The 18,501-nt window shown below is 44.4% G+C and overlaps 1 protein-coding gene across 1 annotated transcript in view; it reads right to left on the minus strand.

The window, feature by feature from the left end:
• Positions 1-18,501, minus strand: part of Tnc (tenascin C) — a 91,448-nt gene that overhangs the window by 41,175 nt on the left and 31,772 nt on the right. The window contains 7 exon segments of the mRNA XM_037202664.1: positions 2,439-2,711; positions 3,233-3,505; positions 10,008-10,271; positions 12,032-12,121; positions 12,352-12,537; positions 13,313-13,582; positions 17,726-17,882. Of these exon segments, the coding sequence (XP_037058559.1) occupies positions 2,439-2,711; positions 3,233-3,505; positions 10,008-10,271; positions 12,032-12,121; positions 12,352-12,537; positions 13,313-13,582; positions 17,726-17,882 (1,513 nt within the window).

Below are 18,501 nucleotides of genomic sequence, written 5' to 3' on the forward strand. Positions count from 1 at the left end.
GTAGGTCCCTGATTTTACCATGCAGGGTGACTTTGAAGGGAATACTAGCCCTGAGGCCTTGGATTTCTGTGGAGTATAGGCTACCAGGAATGGTGAGGTGGTGAGTTCCTTTTGCGGGGCCAGTTTCATGGACCCAAGTGATAACTAACTGGTCATAAGTCCTGTCTGGTGTGATCTAGTCCAGGCTGAGAGCATCCCAGCTAAGCCCATTACTGAGAGGTTTCCCAGACCTGGAAATTCCTCTGTGTGAGGACACAGAGGGATGGAATTACTAAAAAGGGAACTGCATTCTGGGGTTCAGGTAAGATGGGGTTTGGCTGAAGCTGGGATGAGCTGTCTGGTTGGTGTTGACTACAGATGTGTTATTTATTTCAGTACTGAGCATACTCCTGTTGTTGGCAATAAAGCCACGTTTTCTTTCAGCCTTTGGGAATGAAAGGTAGTTTTTGGAATTGCTCAAAACTTCCATTCTTGACACACAAATAGGGCTATGGGAAGCTTTTTTTTTTTTTTGAGACAGGGTTTCTCTTTGTAGCTTTGCGCCTTTCCTGGAACTCACTTTGTAGACCAGGCTGGCCTCGAACTCACAGAGATCTGCCTGCGAGTGCTGGGATTAAAGGTGTGTGCCACCACCTGTTGCGGGCCGCAGGAATATATCATAAGAACTCAGCTGGTTATGGCAAAGTCACTACCTGGAGGGATCATGGAATTCCTCCAGAGGAAGCCAAATCCCAAGGAGTTTTTGGTGTTACTTGGCTTGTTATATATCAGCTGTCTTCTGTTATGAAAATCATGTGTGCCTTCATAGCTTTCTCAATTGACTTTTTCCTAAGAAGGACTAACAGTGTACACTGATCACTCTCTGGACATACACATTCCAGGTAATTTGGAGAACAGCCTCAGGGAAAGGCTTTCTCTGGAATCAGATATCTCCCTTGGCCACTTTCAAGGACTACAGGAAAACACCACCCAGGTGGACGCCCAACTGCCAAGGACTAACAATGATAACAGCCCACCTGAAAGTTTCCTGACTTAAATTCCACAAGGAGACATCACCCAGGTGGTCACCCAATTTCCGAGGATTAACAGTGATAGCAACCCATAGGCGAGTCTCCTGACTTAAGATAAATTCCACAAGGGGACACCGCCTAAGTCAGGTAGACATTAAGTAATAGCTTTACACAATTTAGCTCAGACTCCTCCTTTCTTACAGCCTTACTAACTTTATAGACCTCTAACTACTTACCTAACCACTTCTAGGAATATTTAGATAACCCTCTGTGCTAACAGCTATGCTCAGCCAGAACTCCCAGTTCAAGCCTCCCTGTAATTATCATTATTGGTAGCATCCGGCCAGGTCCATCACCGGATGGAGGAAAGTACCTTATCAGAGATACCTTTGTACTCTCTAGAACAGACTTAAGTATCCAGGCTACCTGTTTGAGAAGGCCTGGCGGATGTGTCAATTAAGCCTATTTTTATCACCCCTCCATTTGACCCTGGAAGCCTGGCTTTGCACTGCTAAGGAAATACTGCTTGTAAGTGTATATATACCAGAACTCCCAGGGCAGGAGAGGACAGAGAAGAGAGAAGAGAATGGAAGAACGAGATGGGTAAGAACTTGAGAGGAATGAGCTGAGATGGGGAAGAACTAGATTGAAGAGCTATAAGAGAGGACTAGAGGAACGAGATGGAAGATGAGGAAGAGCCAGATGGGGAAGAACAAGATGAGGAAGAGCCAGATGAGAGAAGGAGACAGGAGAGGAGCTGATAGGAGAAAGAACTAGATAGATGAGAACCTAGAAGGGACAGAACTAGATGAAGGAATTAAGATAGAACATAGAGGGGACAGTAGATAAATATAGAGAGAAATCAGGCAAGAAAGGAGCTAGACATGAGAACAGAACTGAAGCTGTGTATAAAGGATGTTATGCCAGAGGAATTAAAGCGAATGGATCAAAGAACTCTGAGTGCGTAGACTGATTTACCAACCCTAAAGATTCTCTGCTGGTTGATAGAGCCTTCCGCGGACCCTGGGAGGGGACTATCGAGGGGCTGGACCCCCATAGTCCTCGTTAACCACCGCCCTGGGAAGTTCTTGAGTAGTCTTAAAATGAGCTCAGATCAATTTTATTTTTCACTTACAAATTGTGCTTTCCAGCTTCTTAGCTGTTATAATTAAAACTTACTTTGCAAGAGAAGTCACCTCTCATTTTTTTTTTTTTTTTGAAAAAGAAGATTAGGTAGAATTTTCCATGGAACTGGCTACTAGGGTTAGTGCAGGAGCTGGCCAAATAATGGATAAGACATTTGGAACAAAGCAAGAGTGATTCACTGGTACTTCCCCAACATGGAAGGGGATAAGCCCCATTTACAGATTTGATTCCTCTGGAGCAGAGACAAGAGTGAGAGAAAAGCAGTGAATGAGTCTGGAGTACCTGTCAAGACTTCAATAGAGAGAGGGGCCGTGCTGAAGTCCTGAGTGACCCCTCGGATGGTGACGTGATAGCGAGTGGCCGCTTTGAGCCCAGGCAGGTCCACTGACCTCAGTCCTCCAGGGACTGTGACGTTCTGGACAGGCTGAGTCGTGTCAGCCTCTAGCACCTGAATGAAAAAGTTCTGATAGGCCCCTTCTGGAGCAGTCCAGTTGAGCTTGAGGGCATCCCAGCCCACCTCGGCGACAGAGACTTCTCCCAAATCGGGAGTTTTCCCTAGAGAAGGACAGAGAAGGGGTTTAAACTGCATTGTGAGATCCATGGAGTCCTGAACACAAGCAGGCTTCATATCCCCTGAAAACACGACTTTCTTAAGACAAACATGCACCATGCAAGTTTCTAAGCTTTAGAAAGAGCAGAAGAAAGGTGGAGGGGAGTATTTGTTTTCTTAGATTATGGAGGAATTGTCCTAAATTTCAGGGAATTCAGGAGTCAATTCTCTGGCTAGTTTCCTTTTGGCTGCAGCCCTTAGTCAGCCCTAATGTAGAGTCACCATGCCTGGTTTATGTGGACTGTCCCAGATGATGGACTCCATACAACAGCAATGTGTTACTTATGTGAAATGTTAAGATGGCCTTGGAACTGTGTTACTTGATGGCCTGACTATCCAGCATCAGGCCCCATGGCACTACAGCTTGTGGTGGACACAGCCATTCCAAAATTCATGGCGTGCGATTATCCTTGGTCAGTTTCCTGTTGGAAAAATCAGAAGCTTTAGGTATGAAGGTAGAAAGTACCTGTGGAGGCCTCAGCAGAGAGCACTGGTGTTCGAGAGCCTCTGGCTACCCCATAGATGGAGACTCTATAAGGAGTGGCAGCCTTGAGACCCGGGATGTCTGCAGCCCGGAGGTTGCCACGTACTGTGAAGTTGTGAGCGGCCTCCACCTTGTTGGCCTCCTGCACCTGAATGACAAAGTACTCATAGGCCAGGTCATCTGCAGTCCAGTTGAGTCTGAGGCCATCCCAGCCGGCCTCAGTCACGGTGAGATTTTCCAGGGAAGGCGCTTGTTCTGAACAATGACAGAGACAAGGTCAATTATATTATTCCTCAAATGCTTGCCCTTTAAGAACTCAACAAATCCATTGGCCAAAGCCATTAGAGTCTGCGCCAAGCCGCTGTCACTGAATCCCCAGCAGTGCTGTCCTCATAAAATGCAATAAGTAGTATGGTACTGATTTTACCTTTGTACATAGCTGTGTTTTCTCTTGGAAATACATTTTCCTATTGAAAAGTGTTCTAGAAAACTCTAGATAGGTGTTAGTTAGACTCCACACTTCAGTTTCCAGTTGGCAAAGTAGTTTTTGTTATAATTTAGCCTCAACTGGTCTTGGGTCGTTGCCCAGCACTCTGTGCTTTGCACCCTTAGGTCTGCTTAGGCTTCTCTTTGTGCTGCCTCGACCTCTCCTGAAAGGTCTGAGGCAGTTTAGTTTGGACCTTTCAGTTTCTGGGGCTCAGATAAATTTTTTCAAACCACTCCAGTGTAGAGATAAGTTAATATTACTGCTAAGGCTGAACCAAGACAGCTGACATGCTTTTGAAATGCCATTCCTTATTGGCTGGGACTGGAGAGAGGCAATTTATTAGGCTCTATTATAATTGGATATAACATCTTTGTCTCCAGAACACAGAAATGTGGCAGTCTCTTTTGTCAGAATCTGCCTACGGGGTCATTTGCCTGTGCTGAGTTTAAGTGGACTGTGTGTGACCTGCAGACAAAGATCTCTCTGGAAATGGATCCTGAAATTGGGAGGGTAGGAACTGCCTTTTCTTCTTTGAAAAAACAAGTCATTTTTCCTGTTTACATGGCTGCTGATTTCAAATGAGCCCTACATGACCATGAAAACAGCCTTTTAACTTGGAAAAGCCAGCCTGCAAATTGACAGGGGTCATTCAGTCAGTAGGAAATACCCATTGTGTCTCTAGAATCTATTTAATTCAGTTTTTCTAGTCATCTCATATTACTAATGGCACAATGCTTCAAATTTCTTTTTTAAATGTATTTTTACCTATGGAATATGGGTACATGAACTAGGACAAACTAGTGGGGTACATCTGGCTTGATGCCTAATTTGAGAGTTAGTAGGCTCATACCAACTTTTACATTTGGAAATCATTGATTTAAAAAATTCAAAGAATAATTCACAATGCCTAGAAGTCAAATGAAATTCAAATTTTTGTGCTAGAAATGGAGCTTTAGTGGAACATAGCCACACATTTTCACTTCTCCATGACTGATGGGTGCTTTTGTGTTGAGATATCATGACTGAGTAATTGTCACAGAGACGGCCTGGCCACCAAAGTCTAGAGTATTATGTGTCCTTGTATAGAAAACATTTACTTATGACACCTAACATTGAACTACAGTCTATGTATTCTTCTTTTAACCCAAATTTACGTCTTGGAGCACATGTCCAAGTTCTTAGCCACCTGCACATGCTCTCTGTGAGGGAGATCTCAAACTCAAGGTGATATGTATGGATTTGGGAGAAATGAAGAGGGTCAGTTACGCTTAAACCTGTGTGCCCTCGTGAGGCCAGAATCAGGGCCTCCAAACATGATTAAATTTTTGATGTTGGGATTTAAGCCACCTCAATTCTCAGTTTGCCTTTCTCAAGTATTCTAAACGTCCTTATGTGAAAAGAGATGTAAGGCAAGCTGATACCTAAGCAAAACAAAACAAAACACAAAAATACAAGCTAGCTGCTTCTCCTCCCACACCCTTCTTCTTAACTCATTTTCCTCCTTTTTGCCCCCTTCTCCTGCTGTCCAAAAACACTAATCAGAAACTTAGCTGGCATTGTGAATTGGCACCATGTTGTGGACGAATTCACAACCTTTCCTCGCCAGGTGTTTGTCTTAAGCTTGTCTCTCATCATGACATAAATCATATTGTTTCCTATGAAAAGGATTTTGGATGTGAGGCTGTGTGCAGTACAGGGAGAACTGCCTGATGTAGAGGAGGAGGAGGAGGAGGAGGAGAAGGAGGAGGAGGAGGAGGAGGAGATTTGGGATCACCACAGGTGAAGCTGTTAGAGTGTCCACAGATACAAAGAGAGGAGGAGCCGCACATTAGAGCATGCCTCTTCCTGCTGAGACTCCTTTCATTTCTGGACTTCAGGTTTTGTCTGTGTCACTGATGCTCCAGCTTGGTGACCCTCACACTGTGCTTTACTTCTGTCAACAGCAGTAGATGTGGTGCTCAGCTTCCATCTAGTTTGGCTATCGATTCCTCTACCTTCCCCCTTTCTCTTCCATAGGTATATCAAGAAAGATCTAGGACTTGCTACCTGTGAGTGGTGTGTGGTCACATCTACAATGGATGCTGTTGGTGGACCACCCCTGACCTGGCTACCAAACACAGACAGGCTCAGATAAGTAAAGAGTGAAACTTCCACTAATAAACTTAGATGAATGACAACTGTGGGAGAAGTGTGTGGGATGCTCTGACTAAGGATGCAGCGGGGTAGTTGAAGTGGGGACCGGAAAGCTGTATGTAAGTGCTGACTCTTCATTTCCAATATGAATGATGTATTTATGGCTCAGTGCAGCCTCAGCCAAGGGTTCCCATTGCCTGCTTGCACCCCAGCTTTCCTGGCATCCCATGATGAAAAGGCTATTGTTATTCTCTCACAGCTGTGCTTTGGAATCTACCCTCCGAGCAATGTCAGTGGGGCTAGGAAACCAGAATTTCCAAATCTTGTGTCATCTGTGCTCATAGTTGGCTGAGCAGCTGCAGTGAGGAATTTCTGGCCGTGTCTTTAGCCCTTCAGATTCCCACCATCGTATAGATGGTGGTCACCACTGGTTGGCAGCCTGCTTGCTCTTTGTATTTGTGAGAGAGTGATACTTTCACAGCAAGGGGAAGGTTCAATGCAAGTCTGAAGACCACAGCAAGGCTGCAAATGGATCCATGCTCATTTTCTAGAGAGAACATACTCGAAATAGAAAGTCTTGACTGTCCTGAAACTTTCTGGTGTTTCTCAGTAATTACCAAGAATGGAGCTAAAGCCCCTGAATGTCCATACTTTGCAGCTGTCCCCATCAGGCCTTAAGCCTCGTGTTCTTCTACTTGGGCACACAGCCTGGCCAAGCTTATTTCATGACTATGTAGCATCCTATGACTCTGAGCCTCGCAGATCAGATGCTGTTCTACCTTTTGGCAATGAGACTGCACCTCCCCACACATCCTTCCTTTTGCTCTGTGAGGACTCAGCCAGTAGCAATCTTCTGAGATTCCCCTGACTCTTTGCCCCCTTTGGCCTGTGGGAGATGGGGACCTGCCTCTACCCTCCTCCCTGCCTCTGCCACAGTAGAATGACATCCCCTGAGTTTTGGGTTCATCTTTCTAATTGCAGTGCGCTGTTTCTAGTGTCCTTCTCTCCTGAATGTGCCCCTATTCTGTCTGATGCTGCAGGCAATCAGTATATTAAAAAATGAGCACTGATAGGGTAAATATTTGGGTAAACTTTAGTTTGATCCATAGAAAGTCAAAATGGTAAATCAGAGCAAAATGTTCTCTAATACTTGAAGCTGTGGTTAGGACCAAAATTTCAGTTTTCTGTCTCCTAAATTCATTCGAGTCACTGGGGTGTCACTAGTGAGTCTTAGGTGGTTGTGGAAATAAGCTTCATGGCCCTTGGCTCCTGCCTATTGTCCTTCCTTATGTCTCTTCCTGATCACAATGAATTCATAGCTTTGGTTTTAGGCTGAGTTTAGTTCATGAGAATGCAAAAGAAGAAAGAGGAGAGGAAAAACAGAGAAGGGATGAGAAGACAGGAGAGTTGGGAGGAGGGAGAGGGAGAAGAGAATATAGCCAGCACACACTGATTTTCTTATATGCTGAAAGGGAGCATGTCTTTTTCCTTACCCCACTCCCTTTATCTTCTCTTTATCTCTCTCCTTCTGTCCCTTCCTCCTTTTATTCTCACTCTTTGTAACAGCCATATTAAACAGACTTAAGGAATTCCTAGGGAATGACTACCCTGCCCCTTTGTCCTGAAGGGTGTTAATCAGCTGCTAAAGCAGAGAAGGACTAAAAGGAGAAAACAAAATGTGGTGATGCTGGCCTCAGGGCAGCTGGATCTCTGCAGATGTTTGTGACACTCACTCTTGCTTTGGATGTGTTCCAGATACTGCAGGCAGCAGCAGACAAAGGAGACTGTCCCTACATTCTGGCCATGGGTGGGAGGAGGTCAGAGACAATGAGGTGGTTACTGCCCACTCTCAAGACATTAAGTGCCCAAGGAACCTCAGAGCAGCAGCAGGGATGGGTCAGGATGAGTACTTTCACAGAGTGTTCAGAGGATGCCTTTGTTTCAAGGAACACTTGAAGTCTGTGAGACTAGAGAGAATGCTATATGGAAAACTGGGAGAGGAATATAACAAAGGGTCCTAAGGCTTGGTGGTGGAGACAGGCTCAGTGAACAAACAGGGTGATTGTCATGTCATGGCCAAGGACATAAGTAGTGGAAGCTAGGCCAGAGAGTCCAGAGCCTGAAGGGCCACCCAGCCCATGCAAAAGTTATTTGCTCTTTTGATTTCTGGTAGAATAAGCTAGCCATGCAGGTGGAACTATGTGTAGGAAGATTAACCATATTTGCCATATGGTGCATGGAAGAGGCCTACGCTTGGGCCACCGATTCTCCATTTTCTCACAACATCCACAGATTAGAAGTAGTATCTGCCTTTGACTCTAGAGATGCAGGGCTGGCGTTCCCTTCTTCTGGGGGTTGAAATAATGACTCTGGAAAGAGGAGAGAGCAGAGGAGAAGAGGGGAATGGAGGGAGGAGGAGAGCATTTTCTTCCTTCTTACCTTTCTGATTCATTTTTTATGCCTTGATACATTGAATAAGCTCATATAAGGCTGAATTATTAAAGTCTGTCCATAAGATCCATCTCTATTCGATTCTATTTCCCTACCTTTGATTAGCTTTTCCTTCCATGCATCTCTGACAGCATCAGCCACTCATAGCTCAGTGGGAGCACTCTGCACCATTCACAGAATTAACCGCTAAATTCATTTCACAGGGTTAGAGCCTGTTCCTTTGTTTCATAAATTTCTCTATTTTCCTTAAAAAATAACTGATATACAGTGACATGTTCTGATAGGAGACTACCTTTCTCAGAGTTACTTAGAGTTAAAAACAACCAATGACTTGTAGAGAGAAAGGACTGATAAAATCTCTCCAAAGATCCATGGTTTGGAGCAAAGTTTCTTCCTCCATTCTGCTGTCTACAACATGGATGTGATGATACTATTGCAGCAGCTATATTGTGATGTTGATGTCATTTTGAGAACAGGAGCCAAGCCCTGTAAATGGTGCAATAGTAAGGCAGAAGCAAGCTGGATCCTCAACGATTTGAAATTATTATGTACTCTCTTGTACTACCTGGCAGAAGATTCACTTAATGGAGGGACAGACATCCAACAATTCTGTTGTATTGAGTTGAAGATATTAATAAGTAACACAGGTCCTGTAAGGCATTTCTAAATTGCCCCATTGTCATCCCCTTTAGATTATTGAGGCCCAGCTGGTGACATCTGTGTTATGTAACCACCTAATGACTCCTGATCCTCCTGATCTCTTTCTTCCTTTGTGTTCTCTGATCTTCTCAGCTTCTAGTTTTCTCCAAAGACTCTGAGAAGCAGTATGGGAGTCAACCAGGCCATGATGACCACGGGACACATTTTTCCTCTGACACCTTCACAGTGTAGTGTATGTAGTAGCTGCTTATTACATGCTTGCTAATGAAAATGGAAGCGAAGACTATCATGCTTGCTGAACCTCAAAGAATCTTGAAAACTTAATAGCTAAAATTGAATGTGTCATTTTTCATATAGAAAGAATCATTTTCCCCCAGATTCTCTCTTCAGCTCAGTTCCTAAAGAAATGTGATAGGAAGGAAGATTGGTGAGCAGACTAGCATCTCTGGAAGGGACTCTGGATCAGGCTGGGAGAGCCAGGAACCCCTTCTTGACTCCTGTTAAGAAAGTGAGAAGGGTGCTGAGGCAGGCTTGGGAAACAAGAGCAACTCTCCTGGGCCATCTTGAGGAAAACAAGAGACCTGTAATAAAAAAACACTCCACGGAAGAAGTCCAAACAATGACTCCCAACATCCCAGGCATCTTTAAGGCAATGAAAAGTAAAATTGTCATTAGATTAAAGAAGAGAACTAAGGAATTTAAAGGGTTCCATGGAGCACACCATTCTAAAAAGAGCAGCAAGAGACAAGTCAAACACAGATCCTGATGCTTTGCATTCTCCCAGTCAGAAATGCTTAAAAGTCAGCATTTCTTAGTGAGGGAACTTGGTTCAGCTGACTGACAGGAGAAAAAGTCAACCTTCAGGATAGACAAGGATGCTGCCATTTCAGTGTGGTGGAGTGGGCTTCTTGAGGAGAGAAAGGAGCATGTTTCTCCCCTGGGCATCACATTCCAGACCAGCCAGCTGATGCAAAGCTCTGCCACCCAGAGTCAGCAGAGGGCTTGGGGAATTTCAGGGTCACCTACCTGTGGATGCCTTCACACGTGCAGGCTTGCTCTTGTGCCTGCCCTTCTCGGCAGTGAGGAGGAGAGTGTATTCTTGCCCTGGCTCCAGATCTGTCAGGACATGGGAGGTAGCATCCTTTGGCAACTGGACCTCTATAGACTGGCCTGTGGGGAGGCTGTAGTTGAGGCGGTATCGGTCAAACTTGGCCAATGGTGTCTTCCAGAATAGAGTCAGACTGTCCTGTGTGGTTTCAGACACCTGCAAGTCCTTGGGTGCATCAATTTCTGGGGAGAGAATCAGGAAAGATCTGCTTTAGGCTGCAAAGAAAATGGTGTTGTGTAGCTGCAGGATAGTCACCTGATCAACCTTTTATAGCCGGGTGCCATTACATACTACTTTTAGGGACTTGGAGGAAAATTAAAATGCAGTTGTTTATCCAAACTATGAGGAACTACTTAACAAAGTATTTCCAAGAGACAGACTCTTGGTCTCAAGAAAGGACAAAAGCCAGTTTCAAAATATGACATGCTATTTTGTTATGGACTGTAGACTGTGTCCCCTTAAAACCAATATATTGAAACCTAATGCCCACAAGGATGCTATTCAAATGTGAGGATCATCATAAGGCCCCATGGATAGGTTTAGTGGCCTAACCACAGAGACCTTAGAAAGACCCCAGTCCATTCTGTCATCTGAAGACACAGCAAAGACAGCAAACACAGACATCTCAATGGACAAGACAGAGTGCCTTCAACAGGCACTGAATTTTCTGGCCCTTTTTAGCTTTGCTTCTTAGCACCAAGACTGTGAGAAAGAGATCTTTTTCTTTATAAAGTCACCTGGTCTAAGGCATTTTGTTGCTGCAGCCCAAATGGACTGATACATCCCACTTACAGTTTTGGTTGTGAGCCCATCTTTTAAGGACTAAGTAATCTCTCCAGCCCCATTCTACTGATTTAATGTCTGTGAAATGGTGAAATTATAGCTGTGATGGAGGATGCTAATAGAATTCCCAGGGATATGCAGAAAGGGCAAGAGGGAAGAGGCTATTGCGGGATAGTCCAGCATGGATACTCAGGATGCAATGCAATGATTCTGAGTCTCTGTTGTCCATGTTTTTACAAAACTACATGTTATGTGATATCCAGGACTAACACACACACACACACACACACACACACACACACACACACCCCACACGCACATGCACACACACACACCGTGTATGCGACACTGCTGAAATCTAAAGCCAAGAGTTTATATCCAATAATAGAATTATCCTTCATTTATGCAGTCTATTACTTGGAGAGAAACCAAGTGAAGGGTACAGAAGTGTCTTTGAATAATATCTCATTAATTGCATATAAATTGTCTTATGCACACATATGAATATGTTATAAATATACATAAATAAAGACGGTGCTTATAAATGCACAACACTAGACTTTGCATCCCAAGGAAACCCAACCAAGTCTGATCTACATCTCACATACACCCCCATCCCCTCCTCCCCTCACAGTGCCAGGAGAGGTCCAGTGGAAGCTGGTAGGAGACAGAGGGGAAGTTTTCTTTGCAAAATATGGATTTTTCAGAAAAACACTTTAGGAAAGAAGCAATGGTTCCCAACCCTTTAGCCCTTGCTGCTTGCTGGTTTTTATCCAGGTTTGGCACTCTAGGATACAATCGGAACCCTGGGGCTGCACTGTCTATATGGCTATTTGCCCGATGGAGGTATTTTCTCAAGTGCTAAGGGTAAACCTTCGTATATGTACCAATTAAACTGGCTTATTTTAAAACGGTAGGTTGACAAAATAAAAATGTAGGCATTTTTATGAGGTCTGATTCCAATTTTTCTTTCAAATTTCTTTTTTCTCCCTTTCTTCTATAGAGCATTGTGTTAGGGTAGTTCCCTTGAGCTCCTTGGTACTAGAGACCCCTTTCTCCCTTGGCTTCCTACTTTTAATTTGTAAGCAAACTCCTCTCATCAGCTCTGTCTTGCCTGTTCAGTCTACTTCAGCAATGGTGGGACTCCCGTGTACCTTACCTGTGGCGGCATTGATGGTTGCTGGATCACTCTCCTTGTCTCCCTTCACAGCAGAAACACCAACCCCATATTCAGTTCCTGGCCTCAGACCTGAAAGAGAATGTGCAGGTGGGGATCAGTCTAGAAGAATTCAGGGTCTCAGAGGACTATAAGAGTGACCCCAGACCGGACCTGGCCACTGTGATTTCCTTACACCCATCCCCTGTTACAAACTAACTTGAAGCATTTACAGTGGGAGGAATGGCTAGAACCTGATCTCTGGCAGGTTGGAAAATAGGGGCACATGGCAGCAGGCTCCCATCCTTCTGGTCAGAGCTCACCTGTGAGAGTGGTTTTGGTTGTGGCTTGCTGGCTCTTTGGAACATCAGCCTCAGCATGGTCACCTCCTGAGATAGGTGCGTACTTAATTCTGTAACTGTCGATGTCCGCTTTGACATTCCGCCATTCCAGGGTGATGCTGCTGTCTGTCTGGGAGACACGGCGAAGATTCTTGGGCGCATCCAGGCCTGTTTAGGAAGAGAAAGGAAGATTGGCATTATGCCAGGCACCAGGAGAGTAGGAGATTTGACATTTCTATCAGAGATTCAAAAGGCACCTGCCAGTGGATGGGAATGTTAGAATCTTCCCCCTCCCAGCTCCTGTCCTGGTAACTGATACATGAATTTAAACTAAGAGCACAGGCCTGGCTCCTTTCTTAATGATTGATATATGGCATTTTTAATCAGCGGCATTTTTTAAACTTTTTTTGTGTGTCTGAAGAACAATACAAAGCTCCCAAAGTAAGCCTGTGAGTGTGAAAACTGCTATGTTGAGTCAGTGTACTCTCAGTAACTTAGTGCTGACCACCTGCTTCTTATTAAGCTCCTATAAAGTGTGTACAGGATGAATGCTTGACATTTGGACACCTCTGAAGTAATGCCATTTGCCAAGGTGTCAGGCAAATGCCTTTACCCACCAAACCACTACATTTTAACCAGGGATTTGTCTGGAGTATCAGACCAGCCCCTCTCTCTTTTCTCTTCTCTCCTTCTCGCTCCCAGCTCTGTCTCTCTCATACATGCACGCATATATACACACATATACATGTGTGCCTGGGTATGTTTTGGAAGGTTATTTAAGCCTTTTTTTTATTTTGAAAAAGTCACCAGTTACAGAGGTGGCCAGGCCCTCTTGCCTGTCTTCAGTGGCACATGAGCCTGGAGGACTCACAGATAGAGGAGGACAGAACTCTCTGTGCTGGTTCTCTGTCTTTTCTGCACCTGTCAGCAGGGCAGGCCTCACCTGTGGTGAAGGTCTCCTTGGCAGGGTTGCTCGACATGTCCACCCTTCGGGAGACAAGGGACACCTCATACTCGGTATCAGGCTTCAGGTTCCCAATGGAATACTGGTTCTCTTCATGTGTGAGGTCAATGGTGGTGCGGTCTCCAGGCACGTCCTTGATGCCATAGGAGAGCTCGATGCTATCAATCTCAGCCAGGGGCTTGAACCAGGTGATCAATGCTGTGGTGTCTGTGACGTCTCTCACCTCGATCTGGCTGGGGGCATCCAAGCCTGTGACCAGCAAGAGAACAGCAACTTCAGAGGTCAAGGCCAGGAGCAGGGGCTGAGCATAGGGTGGGGAGTGCTTTGTAGCAGACCATGGTAGGCATTTGATTCATAATGATCCCTTACTTTCTTTTGCCCTAGGGAGTCTCAGTTTCTGTTGGGCAAGCTCCAAGAAGAGACTATGGTATCTACCTCGAGGGCTCTTGTGCTCATTTTATAAATAATAAAACAGATGAAGCCTGTAAAGCATCTAGAATAGAGCCTTGCACACAGCAGATCCATGCTAGAAGTCCTTCCTTTGCTGGCGTCACCATGAGCATCACTGTTAGCAGCTACTGTTCTCATGAACTGAAGAAATTGTGTGTGTGTGTGTGTGTGTGTGTGTGTGTGTGTGTGTGTGTGTGTGTGTGTGTGTACAGAGGTCAGAGGACAACCTCAAGTGTCATTCCTCATGGATGCCCACCTATTTTCTTGAGCCCTAGTCTTTCATGGACCCAAAACTCACCTAGTAAGCCAGGTTCTACCTATCTCCAGTTTGCCAGCACTGCAGAACTGGTACTACAGGAGCACACCATCAACCCAGCTTTTTAATGAGATGTCAAATCCTCCTGTTTGCAAGGCAAAGCCTTTACCACCTGAGTCCTCTCCTCAGCCAAGTCTGATTTCATTAGGCAAAATTTCCTGGATGACAGATAACTTTTCTGTTAGGATTATGGAGCAGAGATATGAGACAATGGGATGTCCTGAGGGGTTGTAACTTTTTTTACTACATTTATTTGTGTGTGTGTGTGTGTGTGTGTGTGTGTGTGTGTGTGTGTGTGTGTTGCATGTACACACACAACCCATATTTTGAGTTCAGAAGGCAATTTCTGGGGTTTGTTTTTTTCCTTCCACCATGTGGGACCTGGAGGTTGAATTCAGGTTATCAGGCTCAGTGATAAACCCCCTTCCCCTAGCTGAGCCACCTTGCCAGCCTCGAAGTTGTTTTTGACAAAAAGAACTAGGGCAGGAGTCACTGCTATTTCAAGCCTTGCCCATTTTTGTCTCCTCATCCTGGGTGTCCTGTGTGGCCCTGTGAAACTCATTTCCGGTCCCATCTTCCTTGATCCCATGCTTCCTTACCTCTGAGTATCTCCAAGGCTGTTCTTATGTTTCATCTCCTGAGATGGCCCTTCGCTAAACCTGTCCTGTCCATCCTTTCAAATGCCACTTATGTCACAGCCTAGGCAGGAGCCTCATCCCCTCTGTTGTAACCAGGTATGTGCATCTGCCCTCCTTGTAGCCACTACTGCCCTGAGAGAGTTTTGTGATAGAACCCTTATCTCACTATCTTGTTAAAGATGTTTATACAGTTTAGATACATTTAAGATTGGGTCATTCCTTTATTCAGAAAATGATGTTTGGCGTTTGTGATCCTCAGGTCATCCTGGGCATTTAATGTGTGTTTCTTATTTTTAAAAGCAGTATAGTCTATGCTTTCAGCATCCACCTAAAAAGCACTTTTGAACAGAGGCAGCTGGTATTCATGCAGAGTATAGGAAGAGGACCAGTTTCTGATATATTATGAGGATGCTTCATGGTTTATTTTTGCAGTCTACGTGGTTATGTATCAGCTAGTGGTTAATGAATCCACAAAATCATGAGAATGATGTTATATGTGGGCAGTGACACTGCCTTGCATTCTTACAGTCACAAGTAAGCCACAAGGCCACTTAAACTGCTAAGGAGGTTGGGTTGTGGCTAAGGATACTGACACCCCCAACTTTGGATCCCTTGAACAGTGAAGACTGACATCACTCTGTGCTGGTCCTGTCTCATGGTTCTGTGCCATCTGTGCCTCATGCTTGTGACAACTTCATGAGAAAGTTGCTATGAATCATTTTTTCCAAACATTGGATCCAAGACTTAAAGAAGTGGATATTTTAAAGTGATAGAGAATGGTGAGGAAGGAATTTAAACTCAGGACACCACACCCTTTCACTTTCATAGGACAATGGATTTCATTGGCATTTACGTGTCAAAAATGATCACAATAAACCTCCTTGAGATGCCAGAGAGAAAGAATCAAATGCATTTTGCAACAAAAAGTTAAGGTCCTTTAATTCTGAAAAAAAAATCTCAGAAACTTCTGCAAAAGGAACAGGAAAGTGTGTGTTCATCAATGTTGGTATTTACATGTTCTGGAACTTCCAAGGCTGGGTGTTTGTCCTTCAACAAGCAGGATATAAAGCAGCCAAGCCTCAAATTTGGATTAAAGAGCAAACGGCAGGTAAAAGAAATGCCATCTGTCTCTTCAGTATGCTTTCCTACAGTGGATAAGCATTTCCTTGATCTCTTCGCTGCCTTGCTGGTGATCTAATGATTTTTTCCTGTCGGTACCTGCCTTGTACCTACCACAGAGAGTTCTTGTCAGGATGATGGAAAACACTTGCTTACGAAGGAGATGGTCCCCTGAATTGGCCCTGAGCTATGCAAAATGTGCAAGCGTCCAAGTGCAAGATGTTCCTTCTTGCCATTTGTCAACAGATTTAAATTTCCCAGCAACCCCCTGCCAACAAGTGTTAATTTCTCAAAGAGCTGGCACATCTGTTCTCTTGAAGAAAATAAGACATTTTTGTACTAGACGGCAAAGCAGGATTGTTTTCTCTATTCTTCCTTTATCTTTTTAAAAAATTGTTTCCTGTTAGGACAATTCCAAATTCACTTTTAGCCCATAGAAGTCTCTAGTTGTGTTAAATCCTATTCCACCCCAAGAATTTCTGTGTGTGTGTGTGTGTGTGTGTGTGTGTGTGTGTGTGTGTGTATGTGTGTGTGTATGTGTTTGACAATGTGTGTGTGTGTGAATTTGTGTGTATGTGAGTGTTTGTGTGTGACTTTGTGAAAGTGTGTGTGTATGTAAGTTTATGTGTGTATATATGTGAGTGTGTGTTTGGATATATGTGTATATGTGTATATGTGTGTGAGTTGTATGTATTGTGTAAATGTGTATGAGTGTGTGTGTATATATATTTGTGAAAGAATATGTGTGTGTGCGCGTGCACGCGCGTTTGTAGGTCAGGTCAACCTCAGGTATCATTCCTTAGAAACCGTCTGCCTTGCTCTTTGAGACAGGGCTCTGGTTAGCCTGGGTCTGGCCAGCAAGTCTCAGGGATGCTCCTTTCCCCACTCCTCAGCTCTGGATTACATTATTTGTCTGCATGCCTGGCTTCTTATGTGACTGCTGTGGACTGAACTCGGGTTCTTATGCTTGTGTAGCCAGTGTTCTTCTGACTGAAATATTGCTCTAAGCCCTTCAAGTAAGATTTTCTTTAGGTTTCTATTGAGACATGAAATCAACATTCTGCAACAACCACAGTATAGTCAAGGCTAGTGGAATAAAGGTTCTAAAGGCAGCCATGCTTAGAGTCATGACCATGACTGTCTGGACTGCATGATGGTAAAGTGATTCACCTTCTCCAAGGCTTAGTCACTACTCTTCATACACACTACCATGAACACATGGCTCACCTCTGTCATGGGAGACTTGGTATGAACATTAAATGAGATAATGTGGTAGATGGCTGGTGATAATCTCAATAATGTCTCTTTCTGCACACACAGTTTCTGAGAATGTGACCTTGAGGAACTTTAGAGAGGAGATATATCTGTTTCTCTGTCTCTCATACTTGGACTGGACTGAGTATTTACTCTGAGAGAAGTGATAGAAATGCTAGTTTGGAGTCTACTCCACAGCCACACCAACATGCCAACACCCCACAGAATAGAAAATCACCATCTTGTTGTGCTTTGTTTTTGTTTTTTTGAGACAGTGTCTTACTCTCTAGCTTACACTCTCTTGGACTTCACTATGGAGTCTAGGATGGTCTTGAACTCATGTCAATACTTCTGTTTCAGCCAGTAGAGTACTAGGATTACAGGTAACTATCTTGACTGGGGCCATCCTAGGCCAAGCAGTCCCAGTCCATAGAGATACACGAGTGATCCCAGTCAAGGACAAAGACCACACAGCCAAGTCTAAGGCCAAACACAAACCTGCAGAATTACACTTAAGCAAACTCTCACTGATGCGTCTGCTGTGTCAGAGGGCATGCCTTAAGCCAGAAAGCACAATGAGACACAGCTCTATCATGGGTCTCGGGTGATACTCACGGGTTGTGGTCACTTTCTTCAAGCCTGGGCCTCGGGTGTTGTTTTTCACAATGTGCAAAGATATTTCATATTCTTGCCCAGGAGCAAGGCCAGTTTGTCGGTAAGAGGTCTCTGGTCGCCTCAAGCTTTTGGTGATCTCTTCCTCATCTTCTTTATTCTGCAAGATGGAAGCACAGTGCTAAGATTCAGAGGCTGTAACAGCCTTTCATTTACATGCTTTATTTATTTCTGCCTTTTGTTTCACTTATTCATTGGTTGCCCCTTTGTCTCACAGCAGATTGGGAAGTTCAATGCTGAGAATACAGGGATGGGAAGGCTGCTTCTTGAGTTCATTCCTTCCTCCTGCACACACCTGCACTTACCCTGTCAAATGGCATAGAGTGAGAGCCACCACTCAACCTATCCTTCGATAATCCAGTGGTTGACATCAGAGAAGTTGGCAGATTGTCCCGTGGGCTCACAGATAATTGGGAACAGGGCCCAAGTTATGACCAGCAACCTGCTTTAGCTGCTCTTTGGGGCTTTGGGATATCTACTCAAATTTGAGACATCCCAGGAGATACTGTATGGGATAGACTGGCTCTGGTTCTGTTGCCTTCAAATAGAGATTTGCAAGATGGCACCTATAGATGACTTAATTTACATTCATCTGGACTTTCATCCCTAAGTGCTACACTTTTTCACTTACTAACAGTAGGGGAAAATCAACTTCAACTATGTATGTGAACACACAAAGTGATAGTGCCCGGTCTTCCACACAAAGCTAAGGAAGCTGG

Source organism: Peromyscus leucopus, chromosome 2 (assembly GCF_004664715.2).
Source record: "Peromyscus leucopus breed LL Stock chromosome 2, UCI_PerLeu_2.1, whole genome shotgun sequence".
Classification (NCBI taxonomy): domain Eukaryota; kingdom Metazoa; phylum Chordata; class Mammalia; order Rodentia; family Cricetidae; genus Peromyscus; species Peromyscus leucopus.